A 21,310-nucleotide genomic window follows, 5' to 3' on the forward strand; every position below is an offset into this window, starting at 1 on the left:
AATGAGAGCAACTTTAAAGGCTCATTTGGTCAATGCAAAGACGTATAGAAGCTTGCATTCACTGTGTTCATAAGCGTTATTGAACAGTGTTTCATTTTTCTCCATCAGTGTAGCATATTTTGCACCACTGTTTCACGGGTACATGCTTTTGATGATTTGTAAGTCGATTATTGCTCGAAACCATTTTCTTTCATTTTGTTATTCGTGTGTCCACACGTTCCACCCATCTCTTGCATCATTCTATAATTTGTTATTTCAGTAAAGGAATATACAATGTGATTAAGCCTTTGTGTGAGGAGTAAAAGGAGTTAAACATGGCGTTGAATCCAACTCGCTCGCAGAATCAAACTAATGTCGAAAATCGATTAGTTGCAGTTGTTGACAATCGCAGGCAATAAATTGTGGATATTGAATTCATGAATGACACTGCAAGTAGTTCCTGCTTGTCGGAGTTATTGCATTTGTATTTGACCGTAATAACCAGTTTATCGTCGATATTGTTTTTGCACGGAGTTCTCGATTGCAAAGTCACCATAAATCAAAGATAAAAACCATAAGTGCAGCTTTCCGGTAATAGGTAATCTTTATCTGCAAGATTTCTCAACAGCATTTTCAAAGAATCTATTGCGGTCTAGAATTCCAATATATATATAAAATATTTACCACCGTACCCCTTCCACAGGTTTGGTAGTCGTACCTAACTCCAGGGCCGTGGGGTAGCCTATTGGTTAAAGGGTTGGCTTGTCATGACGAAGACCAGGTTCGATTCCCTACATTAGTGCAATAGGCGAAGCCTGTTTCTGGTGTCATCCGCTATAATAATACTGGAAAATGACTAAAAGCGGCGTAAAGCCACAATCACTCGCCCTCATAGCGTATTATATACTCTTCAAAAGACGTCGCTATACATATTTGTGGCGTGACAGTTCATCGACACGCATTGATCTATGGAACGTCGATACAGTGAATCGATACAAAATTTTACATTGTCGTATATCCCAAAACGGCACTTCAAATGAGTCGCAATATATATAGATAATTTTGAATGTTGGCGAATCGCGATATCTGTCAAGATATGCCGATTTAATATAAGCACATCTGATATATGTGATGGTGGTTTATAATTGATGTCAGCATATTAGCATCGTGATATGTATTGTATCGAGATTCTTATATCGGGATTCGTATTGCATCGTAGCTGAAGTGCACAATACCTTTGTAATATATCGTCGTTACTAAACTTACTTACTTACTACTAGTATCATGATGTATCGTATCGCAGGTTGTATACCAATACCAGCTCTAATACAAAAGACACAAAATGAATTTTAGGAAAATATTTGACACAATCCAAGCCACGCTGAATCCCAACACGTTGGGAAATGGTTGCCGATGGCAAAAGGTTTGAAAAAAGAAATGTTGACGAAAATCGTGACCTTACATTCACGTCTGTAGTGAATCGCCTAAACGCATCCTGCATGAAATGCGCGTGCATCGTGAAATTGTGTATCAACGTGAACTGAAGCTTATGACTGAAGACTTTAAACCGTCATAACAACGGTACTTCACATGGAGGTCTTTAAGCAACCACATGAGCAGACGACAAGAGAATGAAAGGACTGACAGAAACCCAACGACACCCATACGTTTACAAGGATGTGTGTCCAGACAGACCATCTAAAAGTATGGATCCGATGCAGTGTTAACGACAAACCCAGGTTAGGTGGAACTAGAGTTACCACGGCCGCCCAGGATCGCTACATCCAGTCGATAAAGCTTCGTTAAAAACACTGCCTCATCATCAACAACAATCCAAATCCGTGGACTGTCCCGAATCTCTGACGAGACACTGCTCAGTTGACTATGGGATGCCAGAAGACCAGTTCAACGTCACGCCGTTCCCTTCATCAGCGTCATTGGTGGATCTTTGAAGCATGGCAATGAGCAAACCTGACGATGCACGTGTTTGACTGGACTTCCTTTAGCATAACTATGTTCAGGTGTTTTATACCTTGGCTTTCGTGATCACCCGGTCTTTCCACCACTTAACATCTGTAGGATACTCTTGATCGACGCTTGCGCCATCATTACTTCCGCTAACTCAGACACTACACGAACTGTATTCAGCGTTTCTGCTGAATGCAGTCAAATCCAGTCAAAGCATTCACTCAAAACATTCCCCGAGGCAGCATTTTTCTTGTGTTTTCTTCTGTATGTCACCGCTGGCAAGCTGTTTTCGGTGTTCATGGTGGTAACACCAGATACCGACATTTTACTCAGACCAAGTAGTTTTAATAGTCACTCTGTGGTATTTCCAAACAATTTCTGGATAATCATGAAAATTTGTAAAGTGAAGATGTTACTGTAACTGGCCAATGATGTCATATTTGAATCAATTACATTCACTCAGTAAGTAAGTTGCAAAACAGGATGTATAGTTTCTTTTCTCGAAGAGTATATCTTGTCACAACAATATGGGTTACTGTTTACTCAACGTTCTTTAGAGTGCAGATAAAGAGTTCGAGCAAACATAATAATCGATATATACAGAGTGTCTCCTTTACGTTGCTCCAGAAAGGAGGTGACCCAATGTGTAAGCTTGACTAAGAAATGTAGATAAGAGTTGCGATCTATTCTTGGAACAGTATATAATGTGACCGTGGTTGGGATTCAATGAGAAATTGGACAGCAGCTGGAGTGATATTGTGTGTTAGTCATACATGCTGGCCGTTCAAACAGTGGAAACTAAGGAAGCTATACCTGATGAACATATTAATGGTTTTAACTTTAAATACATGTGTATTAGATTCACAAAGTCTACTGCAGCGAGGTTGAAATAAGCTGTTTTATGCGTCTTCGAGAAGAACTAATATCGATCTGTTTTGAGAGGCTGATCGACGTGGTGTTAATATTGCATTGCATTTTTACGGCACTCATTCCAGTATTTGTAGCATAGTGATAAATGGCCACAAATATCAAATCTGACTGTTCCATGGTGTTATGCTGAAATGATCAGACGGTAGAAGTTTGAGCATTGGTCTTGATCCATTCTATGTGTGTGAAACAGTAAGTGTCAACCTTGATTTATTGTGTGTGTAATTGTGACTGTGGAAGTTTCTTTTGTTGGTAGGGACGGTTAAGTAGCCTAATGGTTAAAGCGTTCGCTCATCATGCCGAAGGCCCGGGTTCGATTCTCCACATGCGTAAAATATAGGAAGCCCATTTCTAGTGTCTGCCGTAATTTTGCTTGAATATCCTGGAATAGGGTTCCGGAACGAAGGAACTTTTTGCAGCCGATACGATAACATATTGAAGTATAGATCACAGGTTCTCGTCAGAATTGTGTAATCCATACCCGGAAGCCTTCCTTCAACGTTAACCAATCCGTAGGTTAATCTTTGTGTGTTACAGTTTCAAATTCCTCCATTCCTAACTTGTTACATGAAATAAGTATGAACTCAATGATCCTCCTTTCCTTGACTGCACGTAAATGAAGAGAACATCGAGGCAACAATATGCTTTTTCTCGATTTAGGGAAATGCAGCGAGCCCAGCTGATCCCATTCGTCTTCTGTTGCACACACGGAAGCGTTTTATTGTTTTATCTTTCTTTATCTCATCTTATTGTCAACTAAAAACAGGTAAATCAAGTTTGTCAGGAACATAGGTTGGTGTAGAAAGAGAGAGAGACGTGATTGGAGGAGAATCACGTGACAAACGAGCGAGTGAGCGCGCGAATGTTTATCAATATGCCAGCAATGTCAGGAATGGTTACCAACAAGGCCCAATTACTCTCTCACTCACTCACACGCACTCACAGTCAAATGTTTCCGCTGTATTCTATTGGTGTCAGATTTGTTCAAATCTACTGCACACAATGCGTCATGAGTGAGGGAGTAATGTTTTTCGCCGTTTTAGCACTATTCCATTAACATGAAGCCGTGGGATACTAGAAATCTAGATTTGTTTCACACAATGTTTCATACATTGTGCCCTTGTGGGGAATCGAACCCGGCGTGGCGAGCGAACGCTACAATAAATTGATAAGATCATTTCAGAGATTATAAAAATGCAATTGATATTAGTTCATTTTCACTAAATTATATTTATAAATATTTGACCGCTAGAATTATTCTTACCAATTTACAGCTCAGATCAAGGACATCTATGGCCGACAAATGAGTATGACTGCCGATATTGGAGAAAATGCCTGCTTACTGTCGAGGAAATCAAATGTGGAGGTTGCAAAAAGCTTTTAGGCCCGTGGAATGCTGCCCTAATCTAGCCCTACACATGAGCTGTCAACGTAGCTGGAATTAATACACAAATGTTAAAGGTTACTTTTCCCTCTCTTGGGTGATCCTTGATTTTTGGCGTGGAATTGCGGAGGTAGCTGTTCTCGGTGATGATTCCACTGTCACCATTTATAGCTCATTTTATATGGAAATCACCAAGTTTTCCTCATCGGGGAATAAAAATAAAATCTAACTTTGATCGAGGAGGGGGTGGTTTCGTTGTTACATCACTTTCCTTTCATATAGTACTGGGATAGAGTCGACACACCTATATCTTTTCAAACACTGTTTCTGTGGTGCTTCTAGAAAAGTTAACTGTAATCGAGTCAAGTCATTGTTACACCGTCACCATTTTACACTGTCTTTTGTACAAAAATGTGTCCCGAATCTAACTATGCAACATAAATAGCAAGTCACCGCGGCATTTGTTTGACAAGTGACAACCCCCTTGTGACAGCCCCTTGTGACAACCCCTTGTGGCAACCCCTTGTGACACCCCCTTGTGAGACCCCCTTGTGACAACCCCTTGTGACACCCCCTTGTGGCAACCTCTTGTGGCACTGTCTGTAAAAAGTAATATGTCAATAAAGGTTCTCTTAAAAGTAAATCGTTTACTTTTATTATTTAATATGTGTTTTTTATAAATAAAAGATAGGATCTTTCAGTATTGATATGAAATAATGCAGGAAAATCATTTTTCAAGGCGGTATATAGGATTTGACACATTAACCAACTTCTAAAATCATAGGAATTAAAAAAAAGGGTTTATCAATGAAAACCAAGATTTTTATAAAATAAATTTTCATGTATTAAATTCACACCAGATTAATGTAAAACAGATTTAATAAAATATGTTTCCAGAGGGTATCAATATTATCTGCAATTAAAAAATCATACCCCAATTAAATTGATAAGGGGAGATAACTCTTGCCCTGGTTTATTTCCAAAATGGAAATAACTGTGTAACATAACTACGCACCCCTACTGTCACACCCCTTTCGCCTATGGTATGCGCACAAACCAGCCTGTTTAAAGTCGTGTTGTGGGGAATTCTAAACAGGATATTGTCGCATTGCAAAAGTGACAAAATTAACATGGGGTCAAATATCGTCTGAAAAACACCATTAACGTGAACAACAACGCGATAAAGTCCCATCGAGATTCCACATCGAAATATATTTAAACACGATATAGGAATCCGGTTTACCTTGGGTGCGCAAATGTTTGCATACACAAATGTGCTGCCATAAGACCGGTTGCATAAAACAAATATCAGACAAATACGTTTCGCACGTAAGGGGGTGCTTGTGTACACCAAAGATGTTTTATAGAATATGGGTTGAGATCTCAAAGGCTGGTGTCAACCTATAACAAAAGAATTAATGTTCATACAACACGGACTACGTTGATTACATGATGCCATTTAGAAAGTGGTCAAATGCAACATATGTCATATTTGGGATTTCACTTTCTTAGTAAAATACGAATTCTAGTACTTTTTCGGTTGAGCCCCGTGCGGGTTCGAATCCAGGATGGGATACAACCGAAAAAGTACTAGAATTTGTACTTTACTAAGAAAGTGAAATCCCAGATATTACGTATGTTGCACAGGCTACGTTGCTTGAAAGTTTATGCTTTCGCTCGTCACGACGAACACCGGAGTTCGAACTCGATCTTCGGCGGGTCAAGCGAATGCTTTAACCACTAGGCTACCCCACCGCCCGTATGACACGCCAAAGTCGTCCCAGCTTTAGAACTTTGGGAAGTCGTAGCAAGGAAGAAGGTAGCGTTTACGCCGTCAGAAATACACTTAAATTTGATTATATAAACAGGATGTAAGTATTGTTTCTGTTTATAGCGCTTCGACGTAGAAGAACCATGCTTGGTCATCATTCGCATTAAATATACAGTTCGGAATATATTAAGACAAAGCTTATAATATGACGCTATACAAGATATATTTTCTTTCTTTTATTAATATATTTCTGATGCAACGCATGTGTTCCTGTTTACAACTCGATGCAATGAAAATAATAAATGTTTTGTAACTATAAGAAATTTGATTCTTTTTAAATGTCCCCCGTTTAACTACAGTTAGCCACAACTTCAAGATGTTTCTCTCCAAGATTTTAACTTCAGGCTTTGAATGTAATGACAAGATGACAAGAAAATGAAAGTATACCACAGAAATGTTGGTTTACTATTCAACTGTTAAATTGGAATTCAATCCTCAGATGTTGTGTGATAAAATAACGTTCATTATCTTTCTTGGATCACATCGACCTGTGAGTCTTGCATAAATAATCATATTTATACCTGGGCGAGATGCACGCTTGCCTCAGCGAGATGCGCGTTTTACTCGTGACAAGCGAGCACACGAGCCGATTGTTGAAGACTCAAAACATTAGGATGTGTCGGATTTACTTGCATGGAAGATCGACATGAAAGTTTCGTCAAGGTAAGAGTACGGATTCACGTATCTGAATGCCCCAGTACGGATACAAAATATCACATTCCCTTGACTGCACTCATTACAGTAACTTCCGTAATTTCAGGTTGGTTTAAAAATAGTGTGCACTTGTCGTTGCATCATTAGGTACCAAGAAGGGCCCTTCCTGAGCACTGTTCTTGTACTGGCTCAGCATTGGCTCTTTACCAGCAACCTGCATAACGTGTAACTCATTTCTCAGATACACACAGAGATATGTTGATTCCACAAACTTGTCGTGCTTGTCGACAGGTACTCGGATCTTCCGCTTGGAGTCGCTGCTTAGACCCAGCAATCCAAGCTACACGATGTCCAAGTATGTGGAAGGAACGAGCAGGACCAGGCTGTGGTGGTGGTGGGTTCGCAGCCCTAAAAGCCTCAATTTATTTTCTTGGCAGTCAGCACCACACCCGTACTCACGATGAAGCATCCAAGACCCGCATGACTTGGAACATTTCTCCGACGTGAATTTGACACACCATCTTGTCTGATATGCTGTTCAAAGCGACTCGTCACTATATGGCTGCAATACTGCCGAGGTGACGTTAAATATTAACTCGCTCACACTGTTCAAATCGACGTTGTGCCAAACCCACTGACGAATTCTGATCAGGTCTAGGATAACTACAGACCCCCGACTAATGGACATCTGGTACATCGATCGACGTGTTATGCAATGTCTGTTTTGTAGCAGAGTACTTGTGAACATGGTGTACATTGTGTTTTATAACATCATTGGTTTAAGTTTTAAAAGTATTAAGGGCTCGCTTATCACGTCGAAGGCCCGAGTTCGATTCCCGACGTGGGTGCAATATGTGAATCCCATTTCTGGTGTCCCCCGTCGTGATGTTAATAATAATAATAATGCTATTTTTTGCGCCTAGAATCCAACACGATGCTGCTTTCTGGCATTACATTATTACCCTGACGAAACTTTACTTTCAAAGCTGAATCTACGTGCTGAGCGCGACCGTATAGATCCGTCCATCCGCTTCTCTGTGGTGGCTGATTAGGGCCATCTCTTTCTCGCCTTAAATTTTGCAGGAACAAATAAGGTATGGTGATAGCGCTACACGTCCAAACAATCATCCTTAAATAAAATCACTGCAGCAACCCAATAAAGGGAGCGAGATTCTATGGATTTATTGCTTTTAGCATTAATCCAACAAGCTGGAACCATTTATGTTTTCCTTGGTTATAAAAACTTCGGTTGTACTTTCTTTGATTTCTTCATGATGATAAAATTTATTAACTGTCGATCTTCACCTTTATGAACCCAAATCGCTCCTACCCAAGGACCTAAGAGGCGCGCCTGACAGTAAAGCACCTTAAAATATAAATTGGGTCCGAAATGTAGAAGCAGAACCATTCCACAGTCAGTGGTCTAACCTAGACAAAAGGATGTCGCCCAACGTTCGTCCAGTCAAAGCTGAAAATATCCAGTATCCAGTACCCAGTTAAAGCTGGTCTAACTAACCATAGTGAACTTCAAGAGGTATTCAGCAGTGGGTGCGCTGAACAGTGGGGACAGTTCTAAGGATATGCAGCTTCTTTATTTATATAAGCATCGTTTTGCTGTAGACACTGTTTTCAAGCACGTGATGTACAATACTACAGGAAACGCTTATATATTCATCAGTAAAGTTTGCTTAGTAAGTTGACTGATGTTTACTCATTAACAATGATGCATGATGAAGCCAAGGGCCCATGTAAATAACACCTGTTTGCTCTGTATCACTTTTATCTGATATCATACGTATTATCACTTAGAGTACGTTATGAATATATTATTGAGACAGTTTAAATGGCATTTATATGTCGAAAGTTGGTGTGTAAAACATTCCGTTTGCCATATCTGACAGCGTCGTAACTTATAAATGCACTGTTGTATTGTATTGTATTGATATTGTATCTCTGTGTACATGTATATATATATATATATATGTATCTCTCAAAGGGTAAAGCTGCTCTTGGTCGCGTAGCATTTGATAAGCGGTTTGGTGACGCGTGTATCCAATAACCCTTTTTCAGTCTGTAACATTTTCTTTGTCAGACGAGGACTTGAAACTTGTTCAGTATATGTAATGATCTACTTGTATTATCCCATTTATAATTTGGTCAATTTATGTCAAAACTATTCGAATCTAATGAGAGCAACAGATGACATTCACTGGGTTTGGATCCGTGAAGGTCCCGGGGTAGAATAGGCCTTCAGCAACCCATGCTTGCCATAAAAGGCGACTATGCTTGTCGTAAGAGGCGACTAACGGGGATCGGGTGGTCAGGTTCGCTGACTTGGTTGACACATGTCATCGGTTCCCAACTGCGCAGATCGATGCTCATATTGTTGATCACTGGATTGTCTGGTCCAGACTCGCTTATTTACCGACCACCGCCATATAGCTGGAATTTTGCTGAGTGCGGCGTAAAACTAAACTCACTCACTGGGTTTGCGGCGGTCTGTAAATAATCGAGTCTGGATAAGACAATCCAGTGATCAACATCATGAGCATCAATCTACGTGATTGGGTTGCGATGACATGTGTCAGCGAGCCGGAGTTTGTCACCTCGTACAACAAGCATTAGTTGCTGAAGACTAATGTAACCTCGATCGTGTTCCCCGGTAAAATGGGGACTAGGGAGGTACTAGTTGTTATCACATGTCCTGATACTCTTCTTTATGGCGTCACGGCAAAGGTGCAGCTTTAGTCTGAGGTATAAACAATCCTAGTAAAAAACCTAAAGACAAATACTTCTATATTTGTGGAACACGATGTTACGGAGTATATTTTTATTTCTTTCATCAGGTGTATGAAGAAACTATGAAACGGAAAGCTATATACGAACATATACGAACATGACTAAAAGAAATGGTGATTCAGATTCCTGTTGGATTAAGTCATACGCAGACAAGACGACACGCGCAGATAGGTAAGGTAAATATCGCTCTATCGCTTTCTCGCTTCATCGCCTTGTTTTATCGCTTTCTCGTGCTGTCGCTTTCTCGTCTTGTGATATCGCTCTCTCGTGATGGCCCTAATCAGTCACCATACTTCTCAGGTAGCCATTTACGTCAGCTGGGTGGAATGTGGACGAAGTGCCTGAACTATTGCTGAATATTACTTAACGCGGTGTGAAAACCTAACGCATTCACTCAAACCAGTCGGGCCAATGCACAATGAACCACCAGCAAGCACTTACAAAGCATGTCAAAAAATTTTATTGATTGAAAATACAGATATTGTTTTCATTTTAAGGTGATGGCTCACGCTGATTATATATCTGTAACATGAACATGGTGGACTATCGGAATATGTAACCTTAAATTTTTACTTGAATATTCAAGTCTTAAAAATATAAATATGAAAGCACATATTTTCACAAGCTAACAAAGTAGGGATTATGGTCAGTCAACACAAAATTAAATATTGAAAAAATATACAGGAAAACATGAAACACAGTGATTAAAACAGGATGTTTTTTAAATATTATAAACATATCATGAATATAGGGTATTTCATCGAAGAAAGCATATCACCCTTGTTACAAAAAACCCAGATTCAACTAAGGAACATGGATTTAACATTGAAGTCCCATGAAGGTGTCAGGTGTTCGTTGAAATGTCTTGCCTAATCCGTGAAGATCCGAGATGGACATAGCAATCCATATCGTTGTCAGTTATCTCGCTCTTACTGATCTTTTCTGTTTGGTTGGTTTAGGACAAGATAGGGTTAGACTTGATTCTCCCGTTCCCATGCCTGTCGTATGAGCTGACTAGCAGGATCGGCTGAGGCTGACCTTCCTGAGGCATGTCATTGTATCACGATTGTGTAGAACGATGCTCATGATGTCAGTCACTGGATTATACGGTCCTGTCTTGAATATGTACAGACGTTGTTATATAGGTTGGAACATTGCCCGCGGCGTTAAAAACAAGCAAGACCCGCTCTGTTTATCTGGGAGAATACATAACGGCCATAATTTCATTCAACTCTGCCAAGGAAAGACAGAAATAAACGAACAATGGCATCGCTTGCCTATAAACGTCTTAATCTAGGTCTGTCTTAACCAGTGCTACCCAAGAACGAGTACCATTATATACAAGATTGGAAAACATCTCGACAACGTTTGCTTAACTGGTCAGGTTCGATGACAAACAGTCTTCGTGCGGATTTCTTGGAACATGGCCTCCATTGCTGTATGTTGCCCGCCCAACCACTAAAAGTGGTAAATATATATTACACGAATTGTATTTTCAAAGCTTTACAGCTGTAAATAAACAAATATAAACAGAAGCGTAGGGAATCTTGTTTGAAGATACAAATGGTCAAAGCGAGGTTTCAGGTAAATTATGTATTTACGTTTTGAAAACAGTGTGTGAGTATTAAACTCATGAATATCGTAGGTGTATACTATTTTAAACATGCTGTTGGTATTATGTCGACTATTTGTCTATTAGTGCATAAATAGAAATGCTTTTCGTCTCTACGAAACAAACCTATTGTTGGGAATAGTTCTGGATCTTGTAAATACAATTTTCCGTCTTTTCAGTGAAATTACTAATACATACAATGACAAAGATGATGACCATATGTATTATTATTATTATCATTATTTATTTATTTTATTTCTCGTTAACTAGATGATACATTCTAAGTGGTGTTTGAAATGAGTATTTGAAAATATCTCGTACAGCTCCTAGGAGACTAGAGTGTATGACGAGACTATTGTCATAACATCTGCAGACATAGCAACACTTCAATCATGTACAATATATGCGCTGGTAGATGTGGTATCAGCGTAAATTCTCAAATTATCATTTCATTTAAAAAAAACTGGGACAAAATATCACGCATGTGCATCTATTTAGGTAAATTAATAGATTGGAAAAGCTGACTCAGATACAATCTGGTTGATTGCAAAGACTAAACTCAGATTTTCCTGTATTGAAGTTGAAGACATGAGATGGAGAGATAGAAGCATGTGTTTCAGGAGGTGTCACCATGTCTTTACAAGACATCACTGGTGCACCTGATGATGGCGAGTAATAATAATGATAATATAATATAACATAAAATAAAATAAAAAGGGCAAATTGCGGTGACCCCTTACAAACGGTCTCAAACCTCTAGTTTAACTAAAAGGCGAACATAGTTATTGTATAGTAAAGAACCACAGTATGCTCCTGCAGTGTGCTGGCTGACGTCCAGTTGAAGATCTTTTAGATGCCGAAGGTGTCCAAGTTGGGGTGTTCGGGTGTTTACCGGAATCTGGATTTGGAAGATGTCCAGGGTGTCGTGGGTGGTGGCGTTGTGCTTGTCCATGGTGTCTGGGCTATGGCTGTTGTTGTGGTCACCTTGGATGACGATGAGGTTGTTTTGATTGTGTAGGGTGTTTTTGTTCTTGGTGATGTTAGGGGGTGCTTGAAGCACTAGAATCGTTGCTGTATACATGTAGCCATGGTATGGCTTCCTAAGTGGTGACTCTGGCAAACAGACTTCGTGTCCCATCAAAAATGGTGAGAATGAAGTCCCTGAAAAGAGAATTGTTTCATTATTCCTTTTTGAACATGCAAAAGAGAATCCGTTATTACACCTATGGAATATTAATGTACGTTTGTATTACTGAATGGCGTGGAATTGGCTTTAACCCTATTTTACTCAGTGAAATCTTTATTACTTGGACAAAAACTCATGATGTCAGCCACTGAATTGTCTACTCTTGAATCGATTGTTTACAGTCAGTCGTCATTTGACGATAGTCACCAAGCAGACAAACAGCCTTGCCAACATAGTCCTACCTCATTGCCATCCCGTCCGTGGCGAGACCAGTTCTCACTCCGGCGGTCCGAGTGCTCCCATTGTCCACGTCTGTCCCTGGGTTCCCTTAATCTGTCCTTAGCACCTCGACCCTCAGAGCGTTTTATCTCCTGTCCGCGTCGCTGTAAATCTCGGGCAAATGAGCTGTCATTGACTCTCCCGTGATTCTCAGTTCTATAGTGTTGTCCTCCATCCCTCGATTCGTTGTCCTGGCTCGGCCGACCTCTGTCGTGCTCCATGCCGCTGCCATGTTCGACGCCGTAATCTGGCTCAGGGACAGTGATGAAACTGTGTGGGTGCCGAAAATCCCCGAACGTCTTTGGGCGAGGTTTGGGAGAAGGAACAGGCGTTTGTTGTACACGGTCTGCTTCTCGGAAGCTCCGTCTGTCATTTCCAAAGCTCTCGTGTCTCCCGTGTTTTGAGGACATTCGCTCCTCCCGATGAAGCCGTTCCAGATTTCTGTCCTTCGGCACATAGATATCCTGATCCCTTTGGTCATGTGACCGGAAGCCGTCTTGCTCCTGACGATGAATTGGGGGATATTCGTCACGCTTCGGATGGTCACGTGAAGGATAGACGTCTTGCTCTTGACGATGAAGTGAGGGATAATCGTCACGTCTTGGATGGTCACGTGAAGGATAGAAGTCTTCTTCCTGACGATGAATTGAAGGGGAGTCGCCTCGCCTCAGATGGTCACGTGACCGGAAGCTGCTTTGCTCCTGACGATGAACTGAGGGATAGTCGTTGCGCCGCAGATGGTCAAGTGAAGGATAGAGGGATGAGGGATTTTGGATTTGCATTTGGGGAGTATTTTGGGTGACAGAAATGTTTTCACGGCGCTGTTCTTTGATGTTAGCGTGGGACCCAGAAACAACACTTGCCAAACGATTCGTGTCGAGGGACCTTTCAGCACCAGTCCTGTAGTGGTCCTCTCGCATCCTGTCGTGTCTCCGGACGTCGTTGAGGATGTCGGCCTGTGCAGCAGCTGAAACGTACCCTGCCTCACGTCTTGCATCTTCATTTCTGTTAGAGGGGCCATCGTGGCCATGGTGACTGGCGTAATTGGTGTCGGTTCGAGTCTTGATGGGGGGTGCATGAATCATACTTGTTGACCCCTCATCCATGAAGGAAGCGAACTCGGCGCTCGCTCTTGTTATCGGCCTCGAGATGTTGGAAGGCTGATAGACAGAGAACTGGAAACAAAAACAACATTAAAATAATTACTGTCCCCGACTACCTTCTGTTGACCTTTTTTCACCAGAGGGCTGTTTCTCCACTGTCTATATGTAGACGTGTACGTGCCACTTGTATTTGGCACCAAATAGTTTCTGAAAATATTACAAGACACGGATCTTTTCCTACATGTTTCAATTTTATCTTCAGGGAGAAGTGATTACAGTTAAACAGATTGTTATGACTTCACAATGCAACTGTATACACATGTTGTGACACGGAGTTGCCATGAATTCATATGGGCGGCTATAAAATGACAGAAGTAGAGGCACAAGAAAAACAAGTATAATTCAAATACATAGAGAATCTCAACTAAGTGTCTACTGATGTCAAATATATCAACACGAGTTGATAAAGTAACAAATACCCGCGGCTTGCCGAGGATATTTTTACCTTTATCAACGAATGTTGATATTGTTGAATCAATAGACACGAGGGTGAGATTATATTTATCATCCAAAATCATTCTCCATTAGATTTTTCAATGTAATATGTACATCTCTGAACACAGCACGGCATTAAATTTGCAGTGCATCGATGTCATAGCATTGTGACGTCATCAAGTTCATGACGTCATAGCATTGTCAGGGTATTGTGCAAAATCTACTGTCAAAGCGATATCTCCTAGGCTATACACAGATCTCACACAAGTGATATCGTCTGTGGAGCATAGTGTTTGAGGATAAATTGCTTTACTGATTTAATGTTGGATACTATTCTTTAATAACAAAGTTTTCTTTAGCTCTACGCTGCATGGCATGAGTAGTATACATTTTATAAAAAGGGAATCTTTTAAATTTTATCACGTCGACAAATATGCAGCAGGAACGGAAATAAAATTTAAAATATTTCCTTTTAAAGAATTGTGTCCTTCGTTAAATCAGTAACGCAATGTATCTGAATTAAACTTGTCTTGTAGTTCTACTACTGTCTACTGTCAGAAACTATTTGTTTATACATTATAATATGATTATTATGTATCATTATATTATTATACTATAGATCTATTTATATAAAATGTTTCTTTATATTCTTGCTTCATGGTTCAGTATGGTGTCATGGATCCACAAGATCCAACTATAGAGAGAGCTTCGATACAATGCAGAAATGTGAACAGTCTAACGTTCTTCAAACCGTATGCTATCCATGCCAACAAAACATCACAATGCATCGACTTACAGGTTCCTCGTTCAGGCTAGGTTTTTCACGTTTAATTGGGAGATGGTCCATCTCAATGGTCTCATACGACTGGTTCTGTAGCAGTAACAGAAAACGCAACAAAACATATAAACGATTCTTCAAATCCGACTGAGACAAACGAAATAATATGTAACTCCCCCGGACGATATAAATCAAGTTACCAAACCAGACACCCAATCTAAATTATTTTTTCGACCTGCTCAAGAAAAGTAGGATAACGCTCTAGTAAATAGTCTGTTCATTCTGTGCCTTTTGGTAACGTAAATTAAAGATTGTCCATTGTTGACAAACATTTATAATCCACAATCTGCACAAAAGTGATGTGACCCAAAGATCAAGACTGTTTTGCGTGTTCCGTCTCGACACTTCCGGTCAGTATCGTTTACAGAGGTTACTGAAAAATCGACGGACATTTTGTGGCAGAAGTGGAAGGTTTTCTGCATACAGCAGAACAGAATTCCAATATTTATTTTGGTGGACTGGTATATCTCTACTGTTGGCAAAGAAGAAATGTCATTGTGGTTTGGGACCACGAGGGGCCTATTCTTGTCAGGAAACCCCACAGAGCATGCACTCTATACCTTATTGGTTTTTGGCTACATAGATACACCGGTATGAGTTCTACTGTTTACGGAAATAAAAACATCATTTAAGTTCTGTATTTTACATTATATCCCTTCGGGCCGTCCTGTCTGGAGGTCCAGTGTTGTCGGGTGCCCTCGTCATAAGCACTGAGTGGCCCATCACTTTGAAAACAGAAAGATTGAAAAACACAAGTAAATGTCAGTCCTAGTTAGTGATCAGAGGTTATATGCAACATTGAGTTCATTACGAGTAAAATTGCGTTATACAGGTTAACATAGCTTGATTAACTAGATTATGTAGATTACTTTGCATTTGGTGACGATAATTCCTTCAATTATATGATCCGTTTTATTTCTTCTCAGGGGTTTAATACAACGATTGGTGTTGTCAGTCGCTGTTCATGCACTATAGCTTTCTACTTCTGTTCTATATCTGACGTGGCGGTGAGGTAGCCTAGTTGTTAAAACGTTCGCTCGTCGCGCCGACGACCAGGGTTCGATTTCCCACACGGGTACAATTTATTTAGCCCATTTCAAAGGTTCTCTGACGTGATATTGCTGAAATATTGCTCAAAGCGGCGTAAAGGCATCCTCACTCGCTCACTCTGTATGTGAGCCTACTGGATACATTTAAGTGTCGTGTACAATCCCATGATAATTCCACACATGCACGTTTTTCTTTCAGTTCCTGCTGGCGATGAAGGGGAGATATTATGTGCGCTTTCCGACCTTTTTTATAGCCAAGACAAAGTTCTAGAAATATATTTTTCAATATTGTATTTCAACAGTTATGAAAGTTATCTCCTGCCTCTGCTGGAATCTCAGTACATATTTACAGATGTCGTCTTGAGAATTAGTTTGCCTGACATGTCTCTACCTATACTGACTCTGTTCTGCTTTCAAACTGTATTGAACAGGAGGAAAGGAAAGTTGAACATGGTGTTCATACAATAGTCAAGCAATTTCTGAAGGGTTCACTTAGTAAATACGGTCATGTGGGCAAATTCGGGTTATCTTACCTAATCTTCATAAACAAATTAGTTGAAGTACGAACTATTTACAAGTGAAGGAACCATAATTCAAAATTATATTAATTTTTGTTTTCTTCATTATTGTCCATGGTATGTCTTTAAAAAGGGTCCCTACCATAATTCTTTTTTTTCACAAACAAATTAAGTAGTCAACATAAGCGCCATTAACATGACAGTGTTGTGATGCAGATCCTAAGGATTCAGTACTACCGTTTTTCTTTCGCTTTCCTCTTCCTGACGCATGTGCAGATGAGAGCTATGACCAGTATGAGAACGAGGCCACCTCCCGCACCTCCAGCTATGGCGGCGATATATTCCGACTTCAGCAGCAGCTGCTCCCCTGTGATCTCACAGCGGTCCCCACTGTAAACGTACTTTGGGTGCTTTTTGCATCTGAAATAGTGGTAAATAAGGGTAGCCTAGATAAAGCGTTCGATCGTCACGCTGAAGACCCGAGTTTGATTCCCTACAGGTATACAGTGTGTAAAGCCCATGCCTAGTGTCCGCCGCCAGTATATTGCTGGGATATTGCTGGGATATTGCTAAATGAGGCTTATGAAACTAAACTAACTCACTTCTTTTAGGTGGATATGTACCTGGAGAATATATTAACAGATGTTCAAATATCTTCCTTTCTTGTGTCTGATTGATAATGCCCTTCAGTTCGACGTTTCACATTTAGGTTGGACCAGTCCGATATTGTATCTTCGTTTTGAGGGGTGCTCAAACGTCCGACACAGATTTGGTGTTAAGATCCGGGTCAGAATTGGCCTTCAGCAACCCATGCTTGTGTGCAAGAGGCGACCAACAGGTTCTTGTGGTCACTGACGCGGTTGACACATAGCATTGCCTTCCAAATACAGAGGTTGATGCTGATGGTGTTCACTAGACTGTCGGGTTCAGATTCGATTGTTTACAGAACGCGGCCTTACAGTCGCAATATTACTGAGTACAATGTTGAACCAAAACATAAACAAACATCCAAGACCAACTAAGGTTAAATTAAAGAAAAATATATAATAAAATACGTATGGCTTCATTTTCCGTATAACTGTGTATCGGGTATATTTGTCAAGGAACGCCCTACTGCCAAAGGATAACAATCCACACTCTCACTGTTTCTATTATCAGTCCAAAATGACGAGGCGTGTGGATTCTAGGGGTGAAACAGTGCGCTCCGCACACGGCACGGTACGTATTGCGGTACAAAGCCCTCGGTTCGATCTCTTTCGTATTTCGTATGTGAAATAAGATCATAAAGCCGAAAATTGGCAACAAGAGCTAAACCTTACAGAAATGCATACTTGACGAAACGACTCGACTGCGAGACATTTTAGAAAAGGGTTTTAAAAGCTTAGTAATGTGACGTTACGAAAACCGAAAAAAACGTACTTTTGTATTGCATTACGGTAGACTGAACCGAAGGAAAAATACCTACTAAAATACTTCTACTAAAACCGCGATGTACCGTTTCACCCCTAGAAGATTCAGGGTTAGAACAGGTTATCATTGCCACAAGGCCTAAAAATCCCCGGGCCTCATGAGACAGATGCGTAAACGTCAGTATGGCTAGGCTACGACTGGCATGGCGGTAACAACATTAATCCACTTATTGCACTCAGAACATGGACCCGAGGGTAAAGCGACGTGGCCATTTCGCGAGCCATTCCCCCACATCAAACAAACTGCAAAGAAGTCAGGGTGATCTGTCAACACTGCACTATACTATTAGGAAGGAACGTTTAGTGAGTTTGGTTTACTCGCTGAGTTTCCGGTACACACCAGCAATTGGCTTTACGCCCATGTGGCGAATCGAACCCGGATCCTCGGCTTGATGAAACAATGCCTTTGAACGATAGGCCACCCCACCGACCAACATGTATTTTTAAAATAGATATTCAAGACTCTTGTCATGTGAAAATGATATACTATCCATCAAAAGTTTATTCATTACTACCCGTGAAGGTCCCGGGGTAGAATAGGCCTTCAGCAACCCATGCTTGCCATAAAAGGCGACTCAGCTTGTCGTAAGAGGCGACTAACAGGATCGGGTGGTCAGGCTCGCTGACTTGGTTGACGCGTGTCATCGGTTCCCAATTGCGCAGATCGATGCTCAAGTTGTTGATCACTGGATTGTCTGGTCCAGACTCGATTATTTACAGACCGCTGCCATATAGCTGTAATATTGCTGAGTGCGGCGTAAAACTAAACTCACTCACTCACTCACTTATTCATTACTGTTTAACGGTATAGTTTATACATGACAGACAGACAGATATTTTATTCAGTATAAAGGCCAAAGGCCCATAATACCAAAAAAAAGTAGATTCGTTGAGATAAGCGCACATAAAATTGATAGGATTTATGTTTTCAGGCTTGCAGGTCTAGTTTCACGTACATAATTCAGAAATTTACAGACATTTATGATAATATTTTTTCTTTAGTGTTAAGTATGTGTATTACATTTTGTTTGCTGACATTGCCATACACAAATGGAATGATGAACCTATTTCTATCATCATTATATAATTTACAATCAAGTAATTGCAAATTTTCTGCTTTACAGTGCAAACAATGTCAGCAACTGGAATGTCATTATGTCTTCCTACCTTTATACCTAACCCAAAATTGCTGCACCTAAACTTTGCTAGAAGAGATTTTGGATAGGGAGAGATTGATGATGTTAGGTAGCTTTCTACACGCAGCAGTGTTTTAAAGTGTTTGTGGGCAAATGAATCTGAAAGGTTATGAACAGTGGCAGACCATGATTGTTTGAGGTTATCATAGAGCTGAAGTTTAAATTGCTGCATAAATGCCTTGCTATCACCGACATCCTGTGTGATCCATACAAACCCTAAACCGAGGTTAAATAAGAATTTTTTATGTTTGTAGCCCATGTAGTCCTACCTAGATCATCAAGAGATTTCAACATATCATAACACTGAAATGGGAGTCGGTGTGATACTAACTGTGTTAACCTACACCAATATTTAACTGCTCTAGACATAAAATTATATTGTGATGGAAGCCTGCCACATTCCTGAGCTGACAGATTACCAAAATGTCTTTGAAATGAGTAGATAGACTTAAGTGCTTTATTACCTTGAGAGAAGAGGCAATGATGTGCCTTAGTCCATGATAGCCTGGGAGTAAAAGCTATGCCAAGATACCTATAAAATGGCACGACTTCAATTTGTTCGCCCTCAAAGAACCATTTTTCATAGTGCCTTAAATATCCTGAGTTTCGAAACACAATAATCTTTGTTTTGTTCCAAATTAATCTTCATACCAGTATGCCTGCAGAATAACTCTAGTGCATTTAGTCTCTTCTGCAATTGAAGTGCAGTATCTGCAACTCCCCACACATCAGCAGCAAACATTAATGCATAGAGATTATCAACATTAACTTTGATGTTAACACCTTTTTCTCCAAACCTTTCTAAAACTGAAAAGAGCTTATTGATAAAGATAATGAATAGTTGGGGACTCAAGATGCAACCTTGACGGGTGCCTTGATTGCACCTGAAAGTATCAGTGAGGCCATTTGAAGTCCTAACACAGGCTACCAATTTCGAGTACATGGACACTAAGATATTAGAGAATTTGCCAGTTATTCGAACATCCTTTAGACAATGAAATAAAACTTTATGGTTAATTGTATCAAATGCTTTTGCAAAATCTATAAAAAAAACACAGTAAAACCTTCCTAGATGTTAGGATGCAAATAAACGCTTTACAAAGTGAATCTATACGAGAGATGCCCCTATAATTACTGGGGTCTTGTTTTAATCCTGACTTGAAGAGAAGACATATTATACTGGTACACCACACAGTTGGGAAATTGCCCTTATTAAGTATTTGGTTAAAAAGTAATGTAAGATGCTGAACAAAATATGGTTTTGCTGTTTTAATAAATTCAGCTGCTATACCATCAGGTCCGGGAGATTTAATGTTTTTCAGTTTGTCAACGTTATGGCTCACTTCCTGTTCAGTAATGTTATCATTTAAGCCATCATCACACATAGTATCACACACTGCACCTGGAGTGTGAAATAAGAGTAACTGTAAGTCTTGATCACAAGTCAGGAGAGAGGAGAAATGTTTCACCCAGTCACATGGGTCAATATTAACATTAATAACAGTTGTTTTCCTAGTAGACTTAAGCAATTGCCAAAACATTCTAGGGTCATTCCTGGCTTCTACCAGTTTGTGTTGGTTGTGTTCATAATATTGTCTCTTCTTCCCTTTAAACGGGTATTTCAGTGACCTCACCAATTTGAATATATTAAAATCAGCACCTTAGTCTCTGTGGGCTCTAAGAGCAGCATATTTCTTACGTTTAAGTACTTCTAATTTTTGGTCCCACCATGGAGGCTGGGCTTGAAATTTCCTTGTGTTAGACTTATATAATTTCTTAGCAAAATCAACAGACTGACAAAAAAATGTTTGTGATTAAGCCTTTAAAGTTACTAATGAAATTTTCATAGGAATCCTGGTTCCATACAAACTTTATCCAGTCATGTGAAGTTTGTTCCTGTACAGTGGCGCTAGTATGTAGTCTGGCTTCTGTTTGTATATCACCATCAGTAATAGGTTCACAGTCACATGTTGAGTGGAGGCCAGTGTTTAATGAACATGATATTGGGAAATGATTGTAGTAA

General features: G+C 40.1%; 1 protein-coding gene across 1 annotated transcript in view; it reads right to left on the reverse strand.

Annotated features, from left to right (window-relative positions):
• Positions 1-9,983: 9,983 nt before the first annotated feature.
• LOC137298886 (mucin-3A-like) overlaps positions 9,984-21,310 on the reverse strand; it is a 29,947-nt gene continuing 18,620 nt past the window's right edge. Inside the window, exons 7-11 of the mRNA XM_067831240.1 lie at positions 16,860-17,042; positions 15,702-15,780; positions 15,014-15,088; positions 12,583-13,794; positions 9,984-12,315 (exon numbers count right to left, since the gene is read on the reverse strand). Of these exons, the coding sequence (XP_067687341.1) occupies positions 12,292-12,315; positions 12,583-13,794; positions 15,014-15,088; positions 15,702-15,780; positions 16,860-17,042 (1,573 nt within the window). The 3' untranslated portion in view covers positions 9,984-12,291. The remainder of the gene's footprint in view (positions 12,316-12,582; positions 13,795-15,013; positions 15,089-15,701; positions 15,781-16,859; positions 17,043-21,310) is intronic.

Source organism: Haliotis asinina, chromosome 10 (genome assembly GCF_037392515.1).
Source record: "Haliotis asinina isolate JCU_RB_2024 chromosome 10, JCU_Hal_asi_v2, whole genome shotgun sequence".
NCBI lineage: Eukaryota > Metazoa > Mollusca > Gastropoda > Lepetellida > Haliotidae > Haliotis > Haliotis asinina.